This window comes from Littorina saxatilis, linkage group LG9 (assembly GCF_037325665.1).
Source record: "Littorina saxatilis isolate snail1 linkage group LG9, US_GU_Lsax_2.0, whole genome shotgun sequence".
Classification (NCBI taxonomy): Eukaryota; Metazoa; Mollusca; class Gastropoda; order Littorinimorpha; family Littorinidae; genus Littorina; species Littorina saxatilis.
The window spans coordinates 46,739,107-46,759,873 of record NC_090253.1 but is presented as its reverse complement, the minus strand read 5'-3'; the positions used below and the strand labels follow the sequence as shown (position 1 = coordinate 46,759,873).

The 20,767-nt window shown below is 42.5% G+C and overlaps 2 protein-coding genes across 2 annotated transcripts; one reads left to right on the top strand and one right to left on the bottom strand.

The window, feature by feature from the left end:
* Positions 1 to 434: 434 nt before the first annotated feature.
* On the bottom strand, positions 435 to 3,620 carry LOC138976261 (uncharacterized). Its single transcript, XM_070349100.1, has 2 exons — positions 2,848 to 3,620; positions 435 to 1,327 (listed from the first exon to the last, which is right to left on the bottom strand). Exon 1 carries the CDS (start codon positions 3,457 to 3,459, stop codon positions 2,854 to 2,856), a length of 606 nt encoding a protein of 201 aa, XP_070205201.1. The 5' UTR covers positions 3,460 to 3,620; the 3' UTR covers positions 435 to 1,327; positions 2,848 to 2,853.
* A 4,555-nt stretch (positions 3,621 to 8,175) lies between these two features.
* On the top strand, positions 8,176 to 18,166 carry LOC138976260 (centromere protein V-like). Its single transcript, XM_070349099.1, has 5 exons — positions 8,176 to 8,501; positions 10,081 to 10,187; positions 11,588 to 11,657; positions 12,447 to 12,561; positions 13,796 to 18,166. Exons 2-5 carry the CDS (start codon positions 10,096 to 10,098, stop codon positions 13,918 to 13,920), a joined length of 402 nt encoding a protein of 133 aa, XP_070205200.1. The 5' UTR covers positions 8,176 to 8,501; positions 10,081 to 10,095; the 3' UTR covers positions 13,921 to 18,166.
* Positions 18,167 to 20,767: the final 2,601 nt, after the last annotated feature.

Here is a 20,767-nt window from a genome sequence, read left to right as displayed (position 1 = left end):
CAAGACTACAAAAGGAATGTTTCAAATAATTCAAGCAATATCAAGCAGGAATATCTTTTACTTACAGCAAAGTAAACTCATTGTCATTTCACGTCCATTCATTCATTCTTTAAAGGGTTTATCGATATACATGAATGCGTGTTGAAAACATAAACAGCCAACCAGGAACATGCTGGACAAGATAAGTGTAACGATGCCTTCCGTACTGTGTGAACCATCAGGCATATCAGCACACTTCACATTTCTCTTGGACAAACATTACTACATAGCCTACCTGTCTGCACTTTCGCATGGAGTAAGAGCACCTTTTCTCACTGACCGAATTGTTTCTAAAACATCGCCAGCATTATAAGCATCAGTGCCACACATGTACATATTTCTCTTGGACTAACATGACCTCAGACCTGTCTGAACTTTTGCATGGAATAAGAGCATCTTACAGGGCTTGCCAAATCCCATTTCCCGTAACCCGGGGAAAGGTAAAAATTGGCCGGGAAGTACACATTCCCCAGGTTGCTTTCCCGCGGGAAAGACAACAATCGTATCTCTCAAAATGCACATTGGATGATTTTTGTTTACCTTAAACACGTTCCGCAAAGCCTGTCCATTCACAGATAAAAGAAAACAGTATTTGCGATGTCTGCTTCGTTGCTGAGTCTTTGGTTTTGTCGTCTGCGTTGAAACAAGAGAGTTGCTTCCCTTCTTTTTCGAAATGTACGGGAAACCTAAATATTTGGGGGGAAATGTAGAAATTGGATTTACATTTCCCTGGGAAATACAGAAATTTTAAAATTTGGCAAGCTCTGATCTTAGCTCTAAGACGAAAATATTTCTAAAAACATTCGACAGCGTAATTAGCATCAGTGCCGCAATAACTGGGGTGTGGTTGTCTTCAATTCATTCTAAACACAGCTATAAGTGCGCTTAATCAACAACAACAAAACACAATACGTTACATTTACACATTTTCGACCTGGCGGTCTTTTAGGAACACAGACAAACACATACTAATTAAACACAAACAGACTTATCTGGCAAAAAATGCAGCCGCTTGCGAAGAAGACACAAGCGAAGCAGTTATAAGTGCGCAGTTGTTAAAGTCCAGGTGAACATCCAAGTATCACAAGGTCTCAGATGAGTTAACATTACGTATTGGGTCATGTCAGATAAACCGCATGTCAAATGTCTCAACGAAAGGCCAAACTCCGCGATGATATGTAGGTTGGGGCCGGGTGGTAAGATTCCGGTGAGGTTAAGACAACAACTGTGATGGCGACAGCACCTTGTCTACTGCGTTGTATCACAACAGGCTGTAACCACGTCGATCCTAAAAACAGACAAAAAGTAAGGTGCAGTGAGATTGATGATTGTTTTTGTTGCTGCTGCTACCAACCAGTGTTCGCCTTATTCGAGTAACCAAAAAAGAATTTCATATTTCCCGTAGTGCAGTGTAAGGGTACAAAAATATGCACACACAAACTTTAAAAACAAAACACCAAAAACATTCACATAACCAACAGAACAAAGCACCAACCAAACGAACAACCAAACGAACAACCAAACGAACAACCAAACAAACAACCAAACGAACAACCACCAAACGAACAACCAAACGAACAACAAAACAAACAACCAAACGAACAACCAAACGAACAACCAAACGAACAACCAAACGAACAGCCCCTAAAATACACAAGACATGACCCAAAAAAAGGGGAAAATAAAGCACAGAAAGACATAAATCACGGGGATCATAATCAGAAAATACGCAACTGTAGTGTTGGTACTTCCACCAGTCAGCACCCCCCCCCCCCCCCCCCCCCCCTCTCACGCAGATTCCGACATAACACGGCATCTTCATTACCTTCCCACTTCCATAATTAATACTCTGGAGGATTGGTTTTGTATTCTTCGTTTCTTTGTGGCAAATAACCTATAGAGTTCACATTGACTCCTGCAATTACTACTCACAAAAACACAGGACACAGATAGATAGGTAGAGAAATAGATAGTCATATACTGGCAGACAGTCAAATATCAACAGATGGGCACTGACAAAAAGACTAAGAGATTTGCACAAAGACACACTTTTCCAGCTTCCTAAATCAAGGGGCACCATCCAACGACCACCACCACCACCACCACCACCAAAAAGAAGAAGAAGAAGAAGAAGAAGAAGAAGAAGAAGTAGAACAACAACAACAACAACAACAACAACAGCAACAACGACAACAATAACAACAACAATTACAACAACAACTGTAAGAACACCAACAACAAAAACAGCAACAACAACAAGAACAATGACAATAACAACAAACACACACATATATAGAGATTACACAACGTCATCGAGTGAGGGACCGAAAAATATTGAAACTCGAGGATGATTTTTTTGTGGTATCAACCGAGACCGTAGGTCGAGGTTGATACCACACAAAAAAATCATCCGAGAGTTTCAATATTTTTTGGTCCCTCACAAGATGACGTTTGTGTAATTTGTGTATACAATGATAAATTGATTGTATACAATGATCAATCTCTATACCTTCCTGTCACTGGAAGCAGCAACACTTGAAAGCATAAGTTCCCTTGACAAACGTCATTTATGATTGGCGTCATCTATGAATGACGTCACTGTCTAGACAAGACAAGTGCCGGTATCGGCAAACCTTGTCGCGGCAAAGGGCTATGACCCGTGCCTTGATACCATTGAGATCATAGGAGATGCACAGCAGTGCCGATACCAGGTTTCTTTAGCTTCACTTTAAAATGATATCAGAACGATAGTTATTCACTTGAAAGTGAACACAGGAGAGTTGTATACATATATATATCCACACTCACCAAGCATCACTTATTCACGGGCTCCATACAGATGATGATACCACCCCTGCAGGCCAGCCACAGGCGAGCGGAGACATCCACAGTGATTGCGGTGGGTTGGATCAGCCAGGGACAGCCCGGGGCCAGGTAGCGCACAAACCTCAGACACCCACCGCTCACATCCACCACGTGAATGGCGTCGTTCTCTTCATCTGTCACCAGCAGCACGTGCTGACCGCCCAGCCTGTAGAAACACACGTCGGACGGCTGGCAGCAAGGGAGATGTGCAGGAGGACTGTAAGTGCTGATGGCGTCCGCTCCCGGTCGTCGGTACAGTTTCACTTTGCGCCACACGTCGGGGAGCTGGGGCTCTTCCACCACCACGAAGAACTGCTGCGTGTCGTCCACGTCGAATGCACGATGGGCTCCCACCTTGATGCTGAAGTCGGTTTTACGTTCTGCCTTGAATGGATCTGTAGATATTACTGTGACAATGTCGACCTCTGCCTCTCCTGACAAGTCGTTGTCCAGTCTGAAGTTTGCTGTGTTCAGTGATTTGCAGTATGTGTCTATGCAGCCTGCCCGAGGGACTGGTCTCATACTCTTTCCTTTGGCATATCTTTTTTTTGACATTTTACCGACTTTTACACTAGTTTGCTTGTATTGCCCGTCCTCACTGTAAAGCTTCACGGGAGCGTCTTTTTTCAACTGGCACCGTTCATACGACACCCACACACCAGGCGGATCTTTATCAACATGACAGAGAGAAAAGACCTCAATGCCAGCCTCCTGCCCACACGGGAACCGCTTCACCACCCTCATTTCAGGGGCTTCAACCTCCATCTCCATCTTGGTCACCGTGCCCATGAAGTCCCGTGTCTTCTGAATTATGACGTCACCAGTGACCTTGAAATGGAAGACGGGACGACAGCCGGTTTTCAGCCCCTGTGACGTCAGCTTGTTAACAGCTTGCTCACTGCCGCGTCCTGTCTTCATCTCCTGGACAACAGAGATGACATCACTCAATCTTCCGCTGTTACAGGCCCGTTCAACTTGTCGCTGAATATCCCAGAGTTTCTCCAGGCCGCCTTCTTGCTGTTTCAGGATCTGATCAATGCCGTTGTCAATGTCTGTGCTGACAGAACGAAGCGAGTCCAGGGCCTCAGCTCTAAACTTGTCGGCAGCGGCCACCATGACGGCGTGGCGGTCACGTATGTTTTTCTTCACTGCCGCCTTCTTGTCCAGCACGGCCTGCCGCTCTGCTCTCGTTGTCTTCAGTCTTTCCCTGAGATCTTCCTCTGCTTTCTGCAGGCGAGACTTGTCAGTGAGTAGATTTTTGTGTTTCTGTTGGATGGCTGTGTGAAGGTCATCTGTCTGGTGCTGCTCGTGTTTGGTCATCTTACAGTTGATACAGATGGCCTCTTGGCACCTGACACAGTAAAACTCCAGCTCTTTCTTTGAGTGTATTTTACACATCTCCTCGCTGTTCTCTGGCTGTTTCTTGAGGTAAAAGTTGGCCTGCAGGGCGGTCACTCCCCCCTGTGGGCAGAGAGGTTGGCTCGCGACAGGTGGGACAGGGGAAGGTACCCCCCGCGTGACGGTTAGCGACGTCAGTGATACACTGGGCACAGAACGAGTGATGGCACGGCAGGAACTTAGGGTCACGGTAGATTTCAAAACACTCCGCACACGTATCAGCCTCAGATTTGATAAAACCAGTAGCCATTTTATGATTTTTAAATATGTTGAGAACAAGACTGTTGATGTCTTAAACTCCACAGGTGCAGAATACTGGATAATGATCGAAGGTGGAGTGAACTGGTCAGTACAAGATGGCTTGCGTCTGAAAAGAACAGCATGAAATAGATAAGTTGGTTGTTGTTGTTTTTAAATGTTGTCAAGTTTTTAATAAAGAATTTGAGATGAACAGGGAATGGAGACGAGGGTGGTTGCCAGTGTGTGTGTGTGTGTGTGTGTGTGTGTGTGTGTGTGTGTGTGTGTGTGTGTGTATGTGTGTGTGTATCTCTGTGTGTGTGTGTGTGTGTGTGTATGTGTGTGTGTATCTGTGTGCGTGTGTGTGTGTGTGTGTATGTGTGTGTGTGTGTGTGTGTGCGGGTGTTTGTGTGTGTGTGTGTGCAAGGGCCGTGTGTGTAGGTGTGTGCGTGTGTCAGTGGTTCTCGTGTGTGTGCAGAGTGGTTCCCAAACATATTGTCGGCAATTCTTCCTCAGTTCCTGAAACTTGAAATGTTGTTATTCCAGATAATATCCTTATACGGTTTTTTGGTTTCTATTATTTTCGATAAATGAGGCGGTACTGTGACAACCTCATTTGTCAATCAAATTGATTGAAGTGATGGTCAAGTCATCTTTAACCCAGTCCAGGCTGTGGGATTGCAGTTTAGCTTGAAGGCAAATAAATCAGTTTGTTCATATACGTATTTCTGAAAAATAAAACTGCCGACATTTTGTAAGAGTTGTGTCCCTTTCTTATGAATGACTCAGAAAGCCGTTAATCCCTTCAAGCCACCCTTTCGTTTCTACAGGCGTGTTGGTGGCATCAAACTATTTCCTTGAAGAGCCCCATGAGTGAGCGTGCGAACGGAAACAATTTGATGAAAGTGGTACGAACGGACACATTTTCCCGTCAAAATCAGTACGAACGGACACAAAACTCAGTGATTTATGCAAATTCAATTCATCTTATGGTTCACATAGGTCCAATGTCACACGCATTCGTACTTTGTGCTATTTGAAGACGATTGGAATACACAGAACTTGCAGTGGGGGCCTGTTTCACTCTGATCTAACGAATGTGTATGAACGCTTTTCGTACGAAAGGAAACATGCACTTTTGTACGAACGGAAACATGGGGTACTGATGAACCGTGTTTTCAAAAGACAAGTGATTGTACAAAAGCCATGGGTTTCTATAAACTTCTGTTCAAGCGAAATGTCGTAAAAGGCAATGGTTTTGGTGATCATGTGCAAATCAGGTGTCAGATTCGATAACAGAGCGAGAAAAACAAGAAAATGTTAAAAAATCAGGCAATGTTGCCACGTTCGGCCCGCGTGTGTTATTATTAGGATTCACTAGCAACTTGGTACCGTTATCGTACACATAGCCCAACCATTTCGCTACCTTATTCTTTCAATATTACACAAGCGCGCTGCCCACACGAATTACCACAACGTTTTTCCCGAAGCAAGTGACGAAAATGAGGCTGTATGAACGGACACATCCTGCGGATGAACGGAAACATCCGGTGGATGAACGGAATCAGTTGAAACACCGTGTAAATACTGACAACAAGCAGTATGTGTTCCACTTACCGCCCGCCCTCGAAAGCTGTGTGACGTCATCTTGCATAACCAACTTTCGTTTGTGGAGTACAGGTGCTTGCAAGCAGGGGCGGATCAGTTGCTTTGTAAGGGGGGGGGGCACTTTGAATCGAAAGTGAATGTGATGGGCGCGAAGCGCCGGAATTTGCTAGGGGGGTCCGGGGGCATGCCCCCCCGGAAAAAAATTTGCCCAAAGAAGCAAAATGGTGCCATCTGGTGCCATTTGAACTTAGAAATGGTCATAGAATCAGCATAGAAAAATCTTTTTTTTTTTCTTTTTTTTCGAGGGGGGGGGGGGGGCACGTGCCCCCTGTGCCCCCCCCCCCCCCCTCGTCCGCCCCTGGCAAGTGTCGTATTTTTTATGTAAAGGACAGGAAAATTAACACTTAGTGCTGTTGTGTTTTCTTCCGCTTTCTTGCTTTAATACGTTTTAACTCTGTTAAAGCTACTCTTTCTCTGTTATCTCTCTCGCGGTTCGATCTCTCATTCTCCCTGTCTCTGTCTGTCTGTCTGTCTGTCTGTATCTCTCTCTCCCCGGTCTCTCAAGCTCACAGGCACACCACACACACACACACACACACACACACACACACACACACACACACACACACACACACACACTGCATAGTCGCGGAATATGACGATATATATATTTTGCTTTCTCCTTTGCACACACGCACGCACGCACGCACATACGCACGCACACACACACACACGCACGCACACACATACACAGACACACACATACACACACACACACACACACACACACACATTGCATGAGCCTGTAGGACAAATTCCCTGTCAAGCGTCTTTGTGGTAACTGCACAGTCGACCAGGACGGAAGTGTGTCTGGCTTGGCTGTATAGTTACTGATTATGCAGTGGACTTTCAGTCGAGGACAACAGCATTGCTATAAAATGTAAAAACACTTCAGTTAAAAGGCAGCTGTTGGGTTGTGGCTCTCAAAATCTGTTAAGTCAAAAGAATGAGTTCGCATCTAACTGAAACTATATTTAACAGTTAGTTGTTGATTTTATAAGCTTGATAACACAAGTCACAAGAATTTAGACATGCTGCAATGACTTTAATCAGAAAGTTTAATAAAGAAAGTTTGTATTCTCGACCAAGCATCTGCAGCCCCCTCGAAAATTACTTCCCTTGGACGCGTGACGTGGACAGAGGAATCGGCCGGGTGGAACTCTCTCATCATGTAGTCGACTGATGTACGGTTGGCGCAATCAGCCGGGTGTCTAATCTTGTACTCAAGTACACTTCACGGGTTCGTGAAAAGAAACTAAGGACGGGGTGCGAGGGAGACTTCTCCCTTGATAGAAAATGTCAAAGATTAGACAATTAACACTTTGTTTTATGTATTCTGCCCACACTCCACAGTCCACACTCACACACCCCTCCTCCTCCACCTTTTGTTCGGGTGCTCGCCCCCTGTTTTCTTTGTGTGTGTGTGTGTGCATACTTCTTCAACTATTCGCAAATAATTATTGTCACTCACGCGCCGACACACACACACACACACACACACACACACACACACACACACACACACACACACACACACACACACACACACACACCGTCATAAAGTCTGTCCAATTGATTTATCTGTTTCTTTTCACACTTGCATGGGCCCTGCAACTGCTGGAAAATGAAAAAAACTGAAAAGGTCGTGGTCCAGGGGCAGGGGCCGTCAAGGCCCCGGCGCGGGGGTGCAGGCGGGGGCAGCGCCCCCCACCCAAAAACGACTCGAATTTTTGCATTTCAGGGAGGATTTGAATGACCTCTTTTGACTCTAAATCTATCTCAGAACAAACAGGCTTTGCGGATATGCATAATATGAACAATCTTGTAAACCTGAAGGTATTTGTAACCACCCAGCCGAAACTTGTTGAATTTTAGCATTTTAAGAAGGGCTATTTGAGCCTCTCCTGGTTTTAAAACTGAAAACAGCAACAACAACAAAACTGAGTGGTTCCTCTATGTGGTGATGAATCTTTCAAAGCAATCCAAGTTTCTACGTGTTTTATCACGTGTTTTCTAACCGGAAGTTCGGGTTCCCCCCCAAACCGTATGGGCTTCACCTTGGGTCTGTTTATTATGCTGGGTCACGGGGTCCTGCAAGTCGTGGATCGGGCTGCCGAATGAAGTTTTTTCAACATTTTTGCTTTGGTCTCACTCACTACACCACACTTAACCCTTTTCAACGTTATCGGAGAACGTGGAATTGAGATGATCCACCGAAGTCTTTAATAGAGTGACGTCCCTTGTGGAGTTGGAAGCGAAAGTTTGGAGAGTTTTTGAAGAAAGCTGTAACTTGTGTAAGTAGGGGAAACAAAAAGCAACACTAAACGAAGTGCATGTGATTTTGAAGATGTGAAATATTGTCTTGCAACACAACAGGGAACTTACACAAAGGAATGCATACTTTTGGCGAAGTACACTTGCATTTGATGCCATGGATTCTTGAACGTGAAGTGAACGTGAAGACAGGCACGGTAGAAGTACGCGTAGTCGTACAGTTTTTTACTTATGAGATTTTGATGTAGACATTCAAATGCGCACTGTATTTGGAGTGTGAGAATCGGGTAATCTTGAAGTTTAGTGTGTTAAATTCATAGCTCTGAATTCAGTGGCATTCTTTACTTATTTTTGATACAAGTCCCTGTTGTAGTGACGGCCGAGTTGTAAACATATAACAAGACGAGACATTTCACGCATGCACTCTATCGCTCTGACGTACATGTAAACACACGTGTTAAAAGGCAGAACCCAAGCCCAGCTCGGAAAGTGCTGCTAATTAAAAGACGTAAACGCCGCCCGGGGCTTGTAAGGCCCAGCCTGACAATGAGCCCGGGCAGCATAACGCCACGACTACATAGTTGAGTCACATAAAGGTAGCGAGCTCTTGCAGGTAGACTTACCTTAGTTTTCTGTTACGGCTTTCTGAGAGCAGCAAGTCAACCTCATCAGGCTGCGTACTGGCCACAACAGGCTCAATGCTCACATGAACCGAAAGTTCAAGCTGGCGCCATCACCAACCTGTGCCTGCGGTCAAGAGGACCAAACAGCGGAACACATCTTACAGCGATGTCCCTTACTAGATGAGGAACGAAAAGAAGTGTGGCCGTCACCAACTCCCTTGCAGACCAAACTATACGGCAGTCGACAGGAGTTGGAGAAAACGACAACATTTATCACCAGTGCTGGACTGATTGTGTAACCTCTGCGAACGCCAAGAAGAAGAAGAAGAAGTTACGGCTTTCTGTTACGGCGCGCTCGGTGCGATACGTCTGTCTCGGTTCAATTCTCAGTCAACTCTGACCCATAAACCCCCAGGTGGCGCTGGCGTCAGGGACAGGGGCAAGTAGCGTTACTTCCCCTGATCCCGGTAGCAGACGACAAACACTACACTGTAAACAAGCCAAAGAACATTTGTCGTGAAATTAATTGACGGATTGAGCTCCAAACTTAAGCATAATTAATTAATTTGGTTGTTTGATCGACGAAAATGAAACCAAAAAGCTTACGTTTTCAACCAAGGGACATCATTTACATGACACTACAGAGCTACATATCCCCTGTCGCAATTCACGGATAATTCCGTCTTTGAGTTTGACGCATGTAAACTGACGAAAAGATGCAATCGTACACAAAGGTACAGTTCATTCCGTGACTTCAAAGGGATCTAAAATGACTTGTTTTGCTTACAAGTGCAGGTTCTGCAAATTTGGAGGCTTAGAGTGCCTCTGAATTCTGAGCTATGAATTTAACACACTAAAGTTCAAGATTACCGAGAATCGTTTATATTGTAAATTCATAGCTCACAATCCAGTGGCACGTCATAAGCCTCCAATTTTGCAGAACCTGTCATTCTAACCTCAATTTTCTTTGACACAGGTGGTGAAGAGAAAGATGGAGGAGGTGTGTCACATGGGGGGATGCCACTGTGGCGCTGTTCGCTTCAGGGTCTACGCTCCTCGCATCATCAAAGCCATTGACTGCAAGTAAGTTTGTAGACACAGTCCTTCCCATCTACATGATATTCAGCTCGCCCTACAAAATCTGGCCATGCTTTTAACATGGGATAAGGCTATCCTAAGGCCAACAAAAAAAAGTTGTCTGTTTCTGGTCACCCGACCCCACCTAGTTTTTTCCCGATGACCCTAGACTCTTTTTTTTATATTGCATTTGTAAAAAAAAAAGCAAAAAACGAAAGTAACAGACGGCAGACGACACAAGGGGGATAACCTCGCATCCCTTTTGTCTCATATGTTTTGTAATGTGTTGTCTTTCTCTTTGCATAGTAAGTCGAGTCTCTTTGCGTCACTGTAGTTATTTTCTACCCTGACCAACAACAAAATAAAATCCCTACCTACCTACCCTATTTTTTGTAGCCATGTTACCAGAAACATACAACTTCTTTTTTTTTTGCCTTCGCGTATTATGACTTTATTCAGTTATTCTGCAGAAAAACAGAAATGCTGCAGAAAAAAACGTTTTTTTCTGCAGCATTTCTGAATAATGTCATCATCTGCAGAAGCATGTTTTTTCTGCAGCATTTCTGTTTTTCTGCAGAATAACTGAATAAAGTCATAATCCGCTAAGGATAATCCGTAGCATAATGTTTAACAATAATAATAATGCACAATATTTATATATATAGGGTATCCAGGGTTTAACCCTGCTCAAAATGCTGTACAATCAACATACTACGACAAATACCAAAACATTATTTAACGTGCAATCACACACATACCAACACATTGCTCTAAAAAAACATCACAAACACACGCATGAACACACACACACAGTACATAAAGCATATTGCACAATAATACATTATTTATTTATTAAGGAGATTTCTATAGCGCATAACTAAAAGCACTATGCACTATGCGCTTAATACATGTTTTTCTGCGGCATTATTGCGATTAGCTTTTTCTTCAGAATAAATTGTGACAGATTTTCTGCAGAAAACCCAATGTTCTTGCAAAGTAGCGTTTGTATCCGTCTCCCCTGGAAATCTGAAAAAATCAGGTCTTAAAAAGGGCAAGTCTTAAAATGGAGGTTAATTTACAGAGCTTTTGAACAGACATCTAAAAAAAAAACAAGTTCTCAAAAAAAAAGGAGTCTTAAAATGTTAAATTGGGGGGGGGGGGGGGGGTGTTGGTCTTAAAAGAGAGGTTGATTACACTGTAAAAGGAATTATTAATTGTTAATTTAAAAAAAAACTACAACTTAGATCCACTGTTTTATTTAAATCTGTAGAGAAAAGATACTTTATAGTTACCATTACTGAAACCTTTTACAGTTTTAGTCTACAGTGTTCATGCATTGCTGTTTATAAATAGAAGACTCGACCATTGTCAAAGTTATTAATACATGTACACATTTTCACTTTCAGTTGCAGCATTTGCAAGAAAAAGCAAAATATACACTTCATTGTTCCAGAATCCAAGTTTGAACTCATCAAGGTTGGTTAAAATAAACATGAAGAAAAATAGATATTCATTGTGTGCAAGATTATAATTAAGTCATTCTGATCCAGAAACTTGTGCAACTTAATTTAGGCTGTGTTATATCTCATTAACTAGGATGAGCGTGAGTATGTGTGTCTGTTGGATCACTTGATGTGTGTGTTTGTTTGAGTATGTGTCTCTGGTTGTGTCTGTATTTGTTTTTTCTAAGAGTGAGAGAAGAAGAAGGATCTAGGAGGGAGAGAGGAAAGAAAGGAAGGATGGATACAGAGAAATGAAAGAAAAGTCACAATTATTTGTTGTTAACACTGTTTGTAGTTTCGAACACTGATGGAATGCAGTGTAAACTTCTTGGTTTGTATAATTCTGTATGCTTTTGTCTGATGTGTAAGATTTATAATAAACATCTTTATAACTTTAGATTGCCTTAGAGGGCGGGGAAATAGCTCAGTAGGTAGCGGCGCTGGCTTCAAAACCAGTTGTCGCTATCGGCGTGGGTTCGATCCTCACGTTCGGCGAGGGATTTATTTCCCAGAGTCAACTTAGTGCAGACTCTCCTCGGTGGCCAAACACTGACCCCGGTGTGCACGCATGCGCACGATAAAGAACCTGCAAGTTCACAACGAAAGTCTCAGGGCTTGGAAACATGAATACATGCATGCAGGGAAAAAAAAATAAATATGGGTAGCGCCGAATACTGTATGGCAGCTCAAGGAGAAAGCAGCCCAAATTTCCCATGAGGGTCACCTCACAGGACTATATAAAATCTTATCCTTATCCTTTCAGGGACAGGAGAATTTAACAACGTACACCTTTAACACTGGTGTAGCCAAGCACACGTTCTGCAAGATTTGTGGTGTACAGAGCTTTTACCGACCAAGGTCCAACCCTGATGGATATGGTAAGTGCTGGATGAGTTTTGACATTGTTTCTTTTGGGTTAAATTAGCCACAGGAACTGAAGGATAAAGCCGCAGTACATGTATTTCCCTCATCTCACCATCTCAGATCTGGCCTGAAGGCTTTTACATGGAGTATACGTACGCGCGCATAGCTGCCAACCCTTCCGGATTTTCCGGGAATCTCCTGAATTGTACAACTTCTCCTTGCTCATATTCAAGACTAAACGGTCCCCCTGGCTCCTGGATTTTGACTTCAGAAGGTTGGCAGCTATGCGTGAGACTGTTTCCCCATTTGGACACATACCAAAACTCAAAAGCCTGAATGCTTTCTGTGCAAAGTATAGACATGTTTTGTATGAATTGATTTCTTAACTGAAACTAATTTTCAATTAAATGGGAAAAAAATCTTTCTTTCTTTTTTCTCCAAGATTCAAAACATTTTGGCTGACAGAAGTTCATCATTTAACGCCTCGGAAACATTTCACCTGTGTCGACATCATTTGAATATGATACAATGAATACGGAAGTAAGAAACAGCCAGTCAGGTAATCCTAAACGACATTATTGTCTGACATTGATGTTTCTCCAGCTGATAAATGTCATTTTTACCCTGGCTTCGTGTTTTTATGTTTACTGCAAATAATGGAAAGGATATAGGACTTTGATAAGAACTTCTTCAAGGTAAGTTTAGATATGGTTATTTAATAGTCCTGCACAGTTTCCATCATGGAAATTTGGGTTTCTTTCTCACTGGGGGCAGCGACCTACAGTACAACTGAATGCCCATTTCTTCTGGGTTTTTGTTGTTTTTGTTTTTTAGCATAATGCATGCATTTGTTTGCATTTTTCAAGCTCTGAGACTTTTGCTGGGATCTTATCATGCGCCCAGGGGTGTTCGGAGGCAGAGGAGAGTGGATGATGAGAGGAATGAAGTTGACTCCGGGAATTAAATCCTCACCGAACCCAGCGTTATAACCAATGCTGATACACAGTTAAAACAAAAACTGGTTGCAAAGCAAATGAGCTGTCTACTGAACTAATTATATCTCCCCACCCAGGTAACACCGACTGCTGAGCTGCATTTCTTGTTTTTTGGTGGAGTTTAAACAAAAATAAAAGTTATAAATCATTTTACCTGGTAATATACAAGACATACCTGGTTAATACACTCATGCAGTCATTATTTAGCAGAGCGATTGTTAATGTTGGACATTTACCTTTCTTTTTTTTTCAGGAGTGATGCCTCATTGTCTAGATCAAGGCACAGTGGAGCGTGTGGACATCGAGAAGTTTGAAGGAGAACAGTGGGAGCAGAACATCGTCAGCTCAGACATTGCTTCTCGCTCCAAAGTCAACTGAGCACGTACCTGGCAGCACTGTGTCACAGACAGGTCCTGGAGCCGGTTTCGTGGACTGGTTTGCTGTGGTCACACTAACAGTCTGACCACTGCTTCGTCACCCGACGGTGCTTGTCTGAACATAGTGCATGCAATGGGAAGCCAGGGCAGCACTGTAATCCGGCAACTCCCCGTTGTATGTATCTGATTAACAAAGGGAAGTAAGCGCTCTAAATGCATTCAACATGTGTAATTGAGTAAGTGAGAGTTACTCGGAACCATTCTCCTGGCACCTGAGAGAATAACAAGCATTGAAATGAACAAGCTATAGCTACTTTCATCCTCATAGTCGGCTGACTGAAATCTTTTTCAGGACACCCAATTTCGTCTGATGATTGCATTTCCCTTGTTTAATTGCAGTTGACCGACTGTGTTGACGGCCCATTAAACCGGCCCCTTGACCTTACATTATTTGGGGACAACAGGGTGCCACTTTTTGCCTCAACTGTGACTTTTCCACAGCATATCGATTTACTAAGTTCTACTGTAGGTTCTGAATAGTGGGTATAAAGTCTTGGAGACTGTTAAAGCGGTCATCATTTTTTACCGAGATGACTGCAGCATGCTTCAAGTAGGCGACTTGGCAAATACTTTTAGATTTCTTTCCAAATGGCCGTCAAGATGATTAAGTTTTATTATTCTATGTGATAACGAGCACACCTGGTACAGGTAACAGCATTTAGTTAGCGTGTTACAAAATTAACTAATGCGTGAAGCAGAATATGTTATGGGTTTATTTGCTAGCTTAATTACTGTGATAGATAGATGTGTTGTGGTATTTTGGGTTAGTTTATTCCTTGTTTGTTGGTGATTTTTGTTTACCAAGGAAATAGTTTCACTAAGGTTTTCATTTAATCAGTCTTTTGCTATGTGTGTATTTTATCTACTGTGATAAACAGATATTTCTCTCTTTGTCTTTCTTTTGCCATGCTGATAGGTTCATTAATACTCTTGCTAAGTTGTATCAGATCTGAGGTAGAAATATTGCAATACAATGTAGCCTCGATATTTACTAAATAATTTAGACCCCCTAATTTAAGACTCCCGACCCTTTAAGGCCTTGTTTTCTCAGACTTTCTGTTCATAACCTCTGTAAATTTACCCCCATTTTAAGACTACCTCCTTTTTAAGAACTGAGTTTCTCAGATTTGTGGAGGCTTTAAAAGAGGGGTTCCACTGTACTTGAGTGGCAAGTCATCTGATTTTCACCAGACAGTGTCAGCCAGGGGAAGGTCTTTGCTGTCAGCTGCAGTTTTGGCAGCTACTTTTCTATCCATGAAAGGGATCATGTATTTAAGACGAATCCTCCCTTTTAAGACCCTGTTTTTTTAGTCGTTTTGTTCATAACCTCTGTACATTAACGCTAATTTTAAGACTCCTTTTTTTTAAGACCTGATTTTTTCACATTTGTGGAGGTCTTAAAAGGGGGGTTCCACTGTACTCATATTTTTATTATTATTACTTACTTACTTACTGCCTTTCACGCCTGGTGGCGTGTAGGGCAGCGTTTTATTATTATGGTGAGCTTATATAGCGCGAACCACAATTAACTCGCGCTTTATATATTAATTTCTGCCGTGTGAAATGGAATTTTTTTACAGACAGACACTGAGACAGACAAACAAACATTTTTTACACGCAATATATAACGCATTCACATCGACCAGCAAACCTCAAGCCTGTTAGGCAAGCATTCACCTTTCGCGGCCTTTATTCCAAGTCACACGGGTATTTGATGGACATTTTTATCTATGCCTATACAATTTTGCCAGGAAAGACCCTTTTGTCAATCGTGGGATCTTTAACGTGCACACCCCAATATAGTGTACACGAAGGGACCTCGGTTTTTCGTCTCATCCGAAAGACTAGCACTTGAACCCACCATCTAGGTTAGGAAAGGGGGGGAGAAAATAGCGGCCTGACCCAGGGTCGAACACGCAACCTCTCGATTCCGAGCGCAAGTGCGTTACCACTCGGCCACCCAGTCCCAGTCATACAGGCGGTGGGTGGCCTGAAGAGTAATTGTCTGCTGCCACAGTTACAGTGGAATCCCCTTTGTAAGACCTCCAAACATCTGAGAAAATCAGGTCTTAAAAAGGAGGGAGTCTTAAAATGGGGTTAATTTTACAGAGGTTATGAACAGGAAGTCAGAAAACAAGGTCTTGAAAAGGAGGGAGTCTTAAATTGGGGAGTCTTAAAAGGGGGGTTCCACTGTATGAAAAAGCTGCAGTGACAAACTCTGTTCTCCAAACTTCTTTGTCAGTTACAAAACATGCACAAAAAGTGACAAAATCTTTACCATGACAACTTCTCAAATTTTTTTTCGCTGATGACATCACAGAATGCACTAAGAGAGAGAGACAGTAAAGACGATTGTTTCCATGGTTTGTTAGTGTCATTTCTCAACCTGGCAAATTGACACAGGTGTCCGGTAGCTGTGACAGTTATACAGTGGAGCCCCCTTGTTAAGACCTCCACAAATCTGAGAAAATCGGGTCTTAAAAAGGAGGGAGTTTTAAAATGGGGGTAATTTTACAGAGGTTACGAACAGAAAGTCTGAGATAATAAGGTCTTAAAGAGGAGAGAGTCTTAAATTGGGGGTCTTTAATAAGGGGGTTCCACTGTATTCAGGAAGAATGTGTTGTTTTACTCAGAAAGTAGAAAGGCTGTAGATTTTTGGTTTAGATTTTTTAATTTTGTTGTTGTCGATACTTTTTAGTTTCTTGTTTGTTTGTTTGTTTGCTTAACGCCCAGCCGACCACGAAGGGCCATATCAGGGCGGTGCTGCTTTGACATTTAACGTGCGCCACACACAAGACAGAAGTCGCAGCACAGGCTTCATGTCTCACCCAGTCACATTATTCTGACACCGGACCAACCAGTCCTAGCACTAACCCCATAATGCCAGAAGCCAGGTGGAGCAGCCACTAGATTGCCAATTTTAAAGTCTTTGGTATGACCCGGCCGGGGTTCGAACCCCCGACCTCCCGATCACGGGGCGGACGCCTTACCACTAGGCCAACCGTGCCGGTTTTTTAGTTTCTGCATTGCTTAATTTTTTATTGACGTAATGAAGAGTGATTTGCTATGTGGTTATAACTGGAGCATGTCGATCTGTATCTGAAGAAATAATCATATTCCTTGGACATGGGGGGCCCGGTAGCTCAGTTGGTAGAGCACTGGACTTGTGATCGGAAGGTCGCAGGTTCGAATTCGGGCCGGGACGGACACGGGTCAACTTTATGTGCAGACCCAGAGACGGAAGCCATGTCCCACCCCCGTGTCATCACAATGGCACGTAAAAGACCTTGGTCATTCTGTCATAAGTGCAGGTGGCTGAATACACCTAAACACGCAGACACCTGGGTAGCGCGACTCCGTTGCTGCTAGCTTTCCACTGGGAGGAAGCGACCCGAATTTCCCAGCGATGGGACAATAAAGTAATGAAAATGAAAAAAAATGAAAAATGAAAATGTTGTGTAAAAGAATGTATTCATCAACTGTTATGTGTTCATTGTTTGCAGATTATTCTAGTGATAAATCATGAAATAGCGAATGACTTTCTTTTCGCATTGCTATCGGAAATTTACCACATGTCGATCATGCTATATTTGTTACAGTGACAATTTGATAATGTGCCTTGAAGCGATTGATTTACTTTCTTCCCCTAACAATACATATCATGAGTCTGTATAATTCACTGAGATTATTCTTTCAAGAATTTTGCTTGATGATTGTGCTTAACATGTTTTTTGAAAAAAATAACATTTCATGGCAGCTGAAGAGAATATATACATATATATGCGTGACTTGATATTTGACTTTCGTCTTTTAATTCGGTTTCAAAGGAATGAGCTAACAGTAGCACGCACTCAAACAAGTACACACACACACACCGAGAAATCAGTGTAATATTGCATCCTGTTGGACAAACGTTTGTTGTTTGATTTTACATGCCTTTGCACACATCGCATGCATGCTGTTGAGAGTAGAGTGTTCTTTACATACGGGATTCGCCCAACAAAACCATCAAATATCCAACTTGATTTATTTTCGCTTCCAAACAAAATACTTTTGCACAAGTGGGAACTGTCAAGAAAACATTTGCCCTGAACCTCTTCAACAACCAAATAGCCAAACACCTTGCTCACTCAATTAAAACCATTCATTTCAAATTAACACCCGCACTTATACACACGCACACAAAATCAGACACTTTTTTTTTAAATCCAAGCACACTCCTTTCTCACACATGCACACAAAATCAGGTACATACTTTCAATGCATGCACACTTCTTTCTCACACATGCACATGAAATCATACATGTATTATCTATGCACCTCTATTTTACACATGCACACACAATCAAATACAACTGCAGTCATCCTTGCACACTTCGTGTAGTTTCATCAACAGATCAGAGCTCATGCAAAAAGAAAACTGGTCAAGGGAAACATCCAATCTTCATGTGCAGTTATAAATAGATCCTCTCTCCCTCTCACTGTCTCTCCATCCACCAGAGGACTAAACTACACACAGCCTCAAAATCTACGAACCTCACATTCATGACAATACATTCTCTCTCTCCGACACACACAAACTTCCCGATTTCTTCTCAGTCTCTTAAAACAAGAAGACATGCAGTGGAACCCCCCTTTTAAGACTACTCCCCCCCCCCCCCCCCGCCCCCTCTCTCTCTCTCTCTCTTGGAAAATCTCTCTTTTTTCTTCAGATTTTCTCTAGCTCTTCATAATAACGCATCTAACATCCTAGGCCCCTCATTCTCTGAACATTGCAGCTTTTCCTGGCACAGGAAGAAGGCAAACTTTGACAAATCACCCAGCCTGAGCTCACTTTCATGCTTGTAAAATTCGCTCCCACTTTCTCTTTCGCACAGACACACACACCCTTTCCCCATTTCTTCCTATCTTAAAACAAGAATACAGTGGAACCCCCTTTTAACACCTCCCCCCCCCCCCCCCCCCCCCCCCAAGTAAGACTTCCTTTCTTTGAAGACCTAGTTTTTTCCAGATTTTCTCTTTATAGTCTGTAAATTTACCTCCATTTAAAGACAAAGTCCTTCATTTGTAAGACCTTTCTTTCTTTCTTTATTTGGTGTTTAACGTCGTTTTAAACCACGAAGGTTATATCGCGACGGGGAAAGGGGGGGAGATGGGATAGAGCCACTTGTCAATTGTTTCTTGTTCACAAAAGCACTAATCAAAAATTTGCTCCAGGGGCTTGCAACGTAGTACAATATATGACCTTACTGGGAGAATGCAAGTTTCCAGTACAAAGGACTTAACATTTCTTACATACTGCTTGACTAAAATCTTTACAAACATTGACTATATTCTATACAAGAAACACATAACAAGGGTAAAAGGAGAAACAGAATCCGTTAGTCGCCTCTTACGACATGCTGGGGAGCATCGGGTAAATTCTTCCCCCTAACCCGCGGGGGGGCCTTCCAAGACTTGACTTTCTCCAATTCTTGGAGGTCTTAAAAGGGGGGTTCCACTGTACAATAATCAAGAATGCATCTAACCTCTAGCATCTTTGCACAGTTTCTCTCTTCAAAGCGTTTTCAATCAATTTGATCAGTTCATCACCACAAGTGAACTTCACCATGTAACATGGAGAAAGACGAGGAAAATGCGATCACAGACATTAGTATTGTGTAAGACAACCCTACTGGAAGGTAATGCACCCCCCAGTGAAGCATCAATCCTCTCCAACACAAATACGCGAGAAAAACAAACATTTCAATGATCACATCGCGTATTATGTACCACCAAGGAGTACTTGTGTACCACACATTATAAAACCCACAGAGCCACAATCGACGATGTTCGGAAATAACTCTTGTCAGGTTTGTATGAGTTGTGAAAGATTGAATACTCTTGCGTTTATTGAGTCCATCTTAACCATGTGACATAAACGCCGCGTCGGTCACTGGCCAGATGTGTGTCTGAAGCAGGTTGGCAAGGAGCATGTGTGGAGAGCTTGCCTCACTACTTACTCTTTCACAACCCATACAAACCTGACAAGAGTTATTTCCGGAGTTCGTCTATTCTCAAATTAAAAGTACATTCCTTCTCATGCAAGCAATTATATGCATGTAGACAGATCTGTTTGGCTTTAACATGTGATAAATGCACCCTTCCACTGGAACACATACCAACAAGTCGCGTAAGGCGAAAATACAATATTTAGTCAAGTAGCTGTCGAACTCACAGAATGAAACTGAACGCAACGCAACGCAGCAAGATCGTATACTCGTAGCATCGTCACTCCACCGCCCGTGGCAAAGGCAGTGCACGTGGAATTGACAAGAAGAGCGGGGTATTCGTTGCGCTGAGAAGGATAGCACGCTTTTCTGTACCTCTCTTCGTTTTAACTTTCTGAGCGTGTTTTTAATCCAAACATATCATATCTATATATTTTTGGAATCAGGAACCGACAAGGAATAAGATGAAAGTGTTTTTAAATTGATTTCGAAAAAAAAAAATTGATAATAATTTTTATATATTTAATTTTTAGAGCTTGTTTTTAATCCGAATATAACATATTGATATGTTTTTGGAATCAGCAAATGATGGCGAATAAGATAAACGTAAATTTGGATCGTTTTATAAATTTTTATTTTTTTTTACAATTTTCAGATTTTTAATGACCAAAGTCATAAATTAATTTTTAAGCCACCAAGCTGAAATGCAATACCGAACCCCGGGCTTCGTCGAAGAGTACTTGACCAAAATTTCAACCAATTTGGTTGAAAAATGAGGGCGTGACAGTGCCGCCTCAA

Coding starts and splice junctions, on each gene's coding strand:
- LOC138976261 (XM_070349100.1), bottom strand. CDS start 3,459: ATGTCAAAAAAAAGATATGCCAAAGGAAAGAGTATGAGACCAGTCCCT.
- LOC138976260 (XM_070349099.1), top strand. CDS start 10,096: ATGGAGGAGGTGTGTCACATGGGGGGATGCCACTGTGGCGCTGTTCGC. Junction 11,658..12,446: donor CCAAGTTTGAACTCATCAAG/GTTGGTTAAAAT, acceptor TTATCCTTTCAG/GGACAGGAGAATTTAACAAC. Junction 12,562..13,795: donor GTCCAACCCTGATGGATATG/GTAAGTGCTGGA, acceptor TTTTTTTTTCAG/GAGTGATGCCTCATTGTCTA.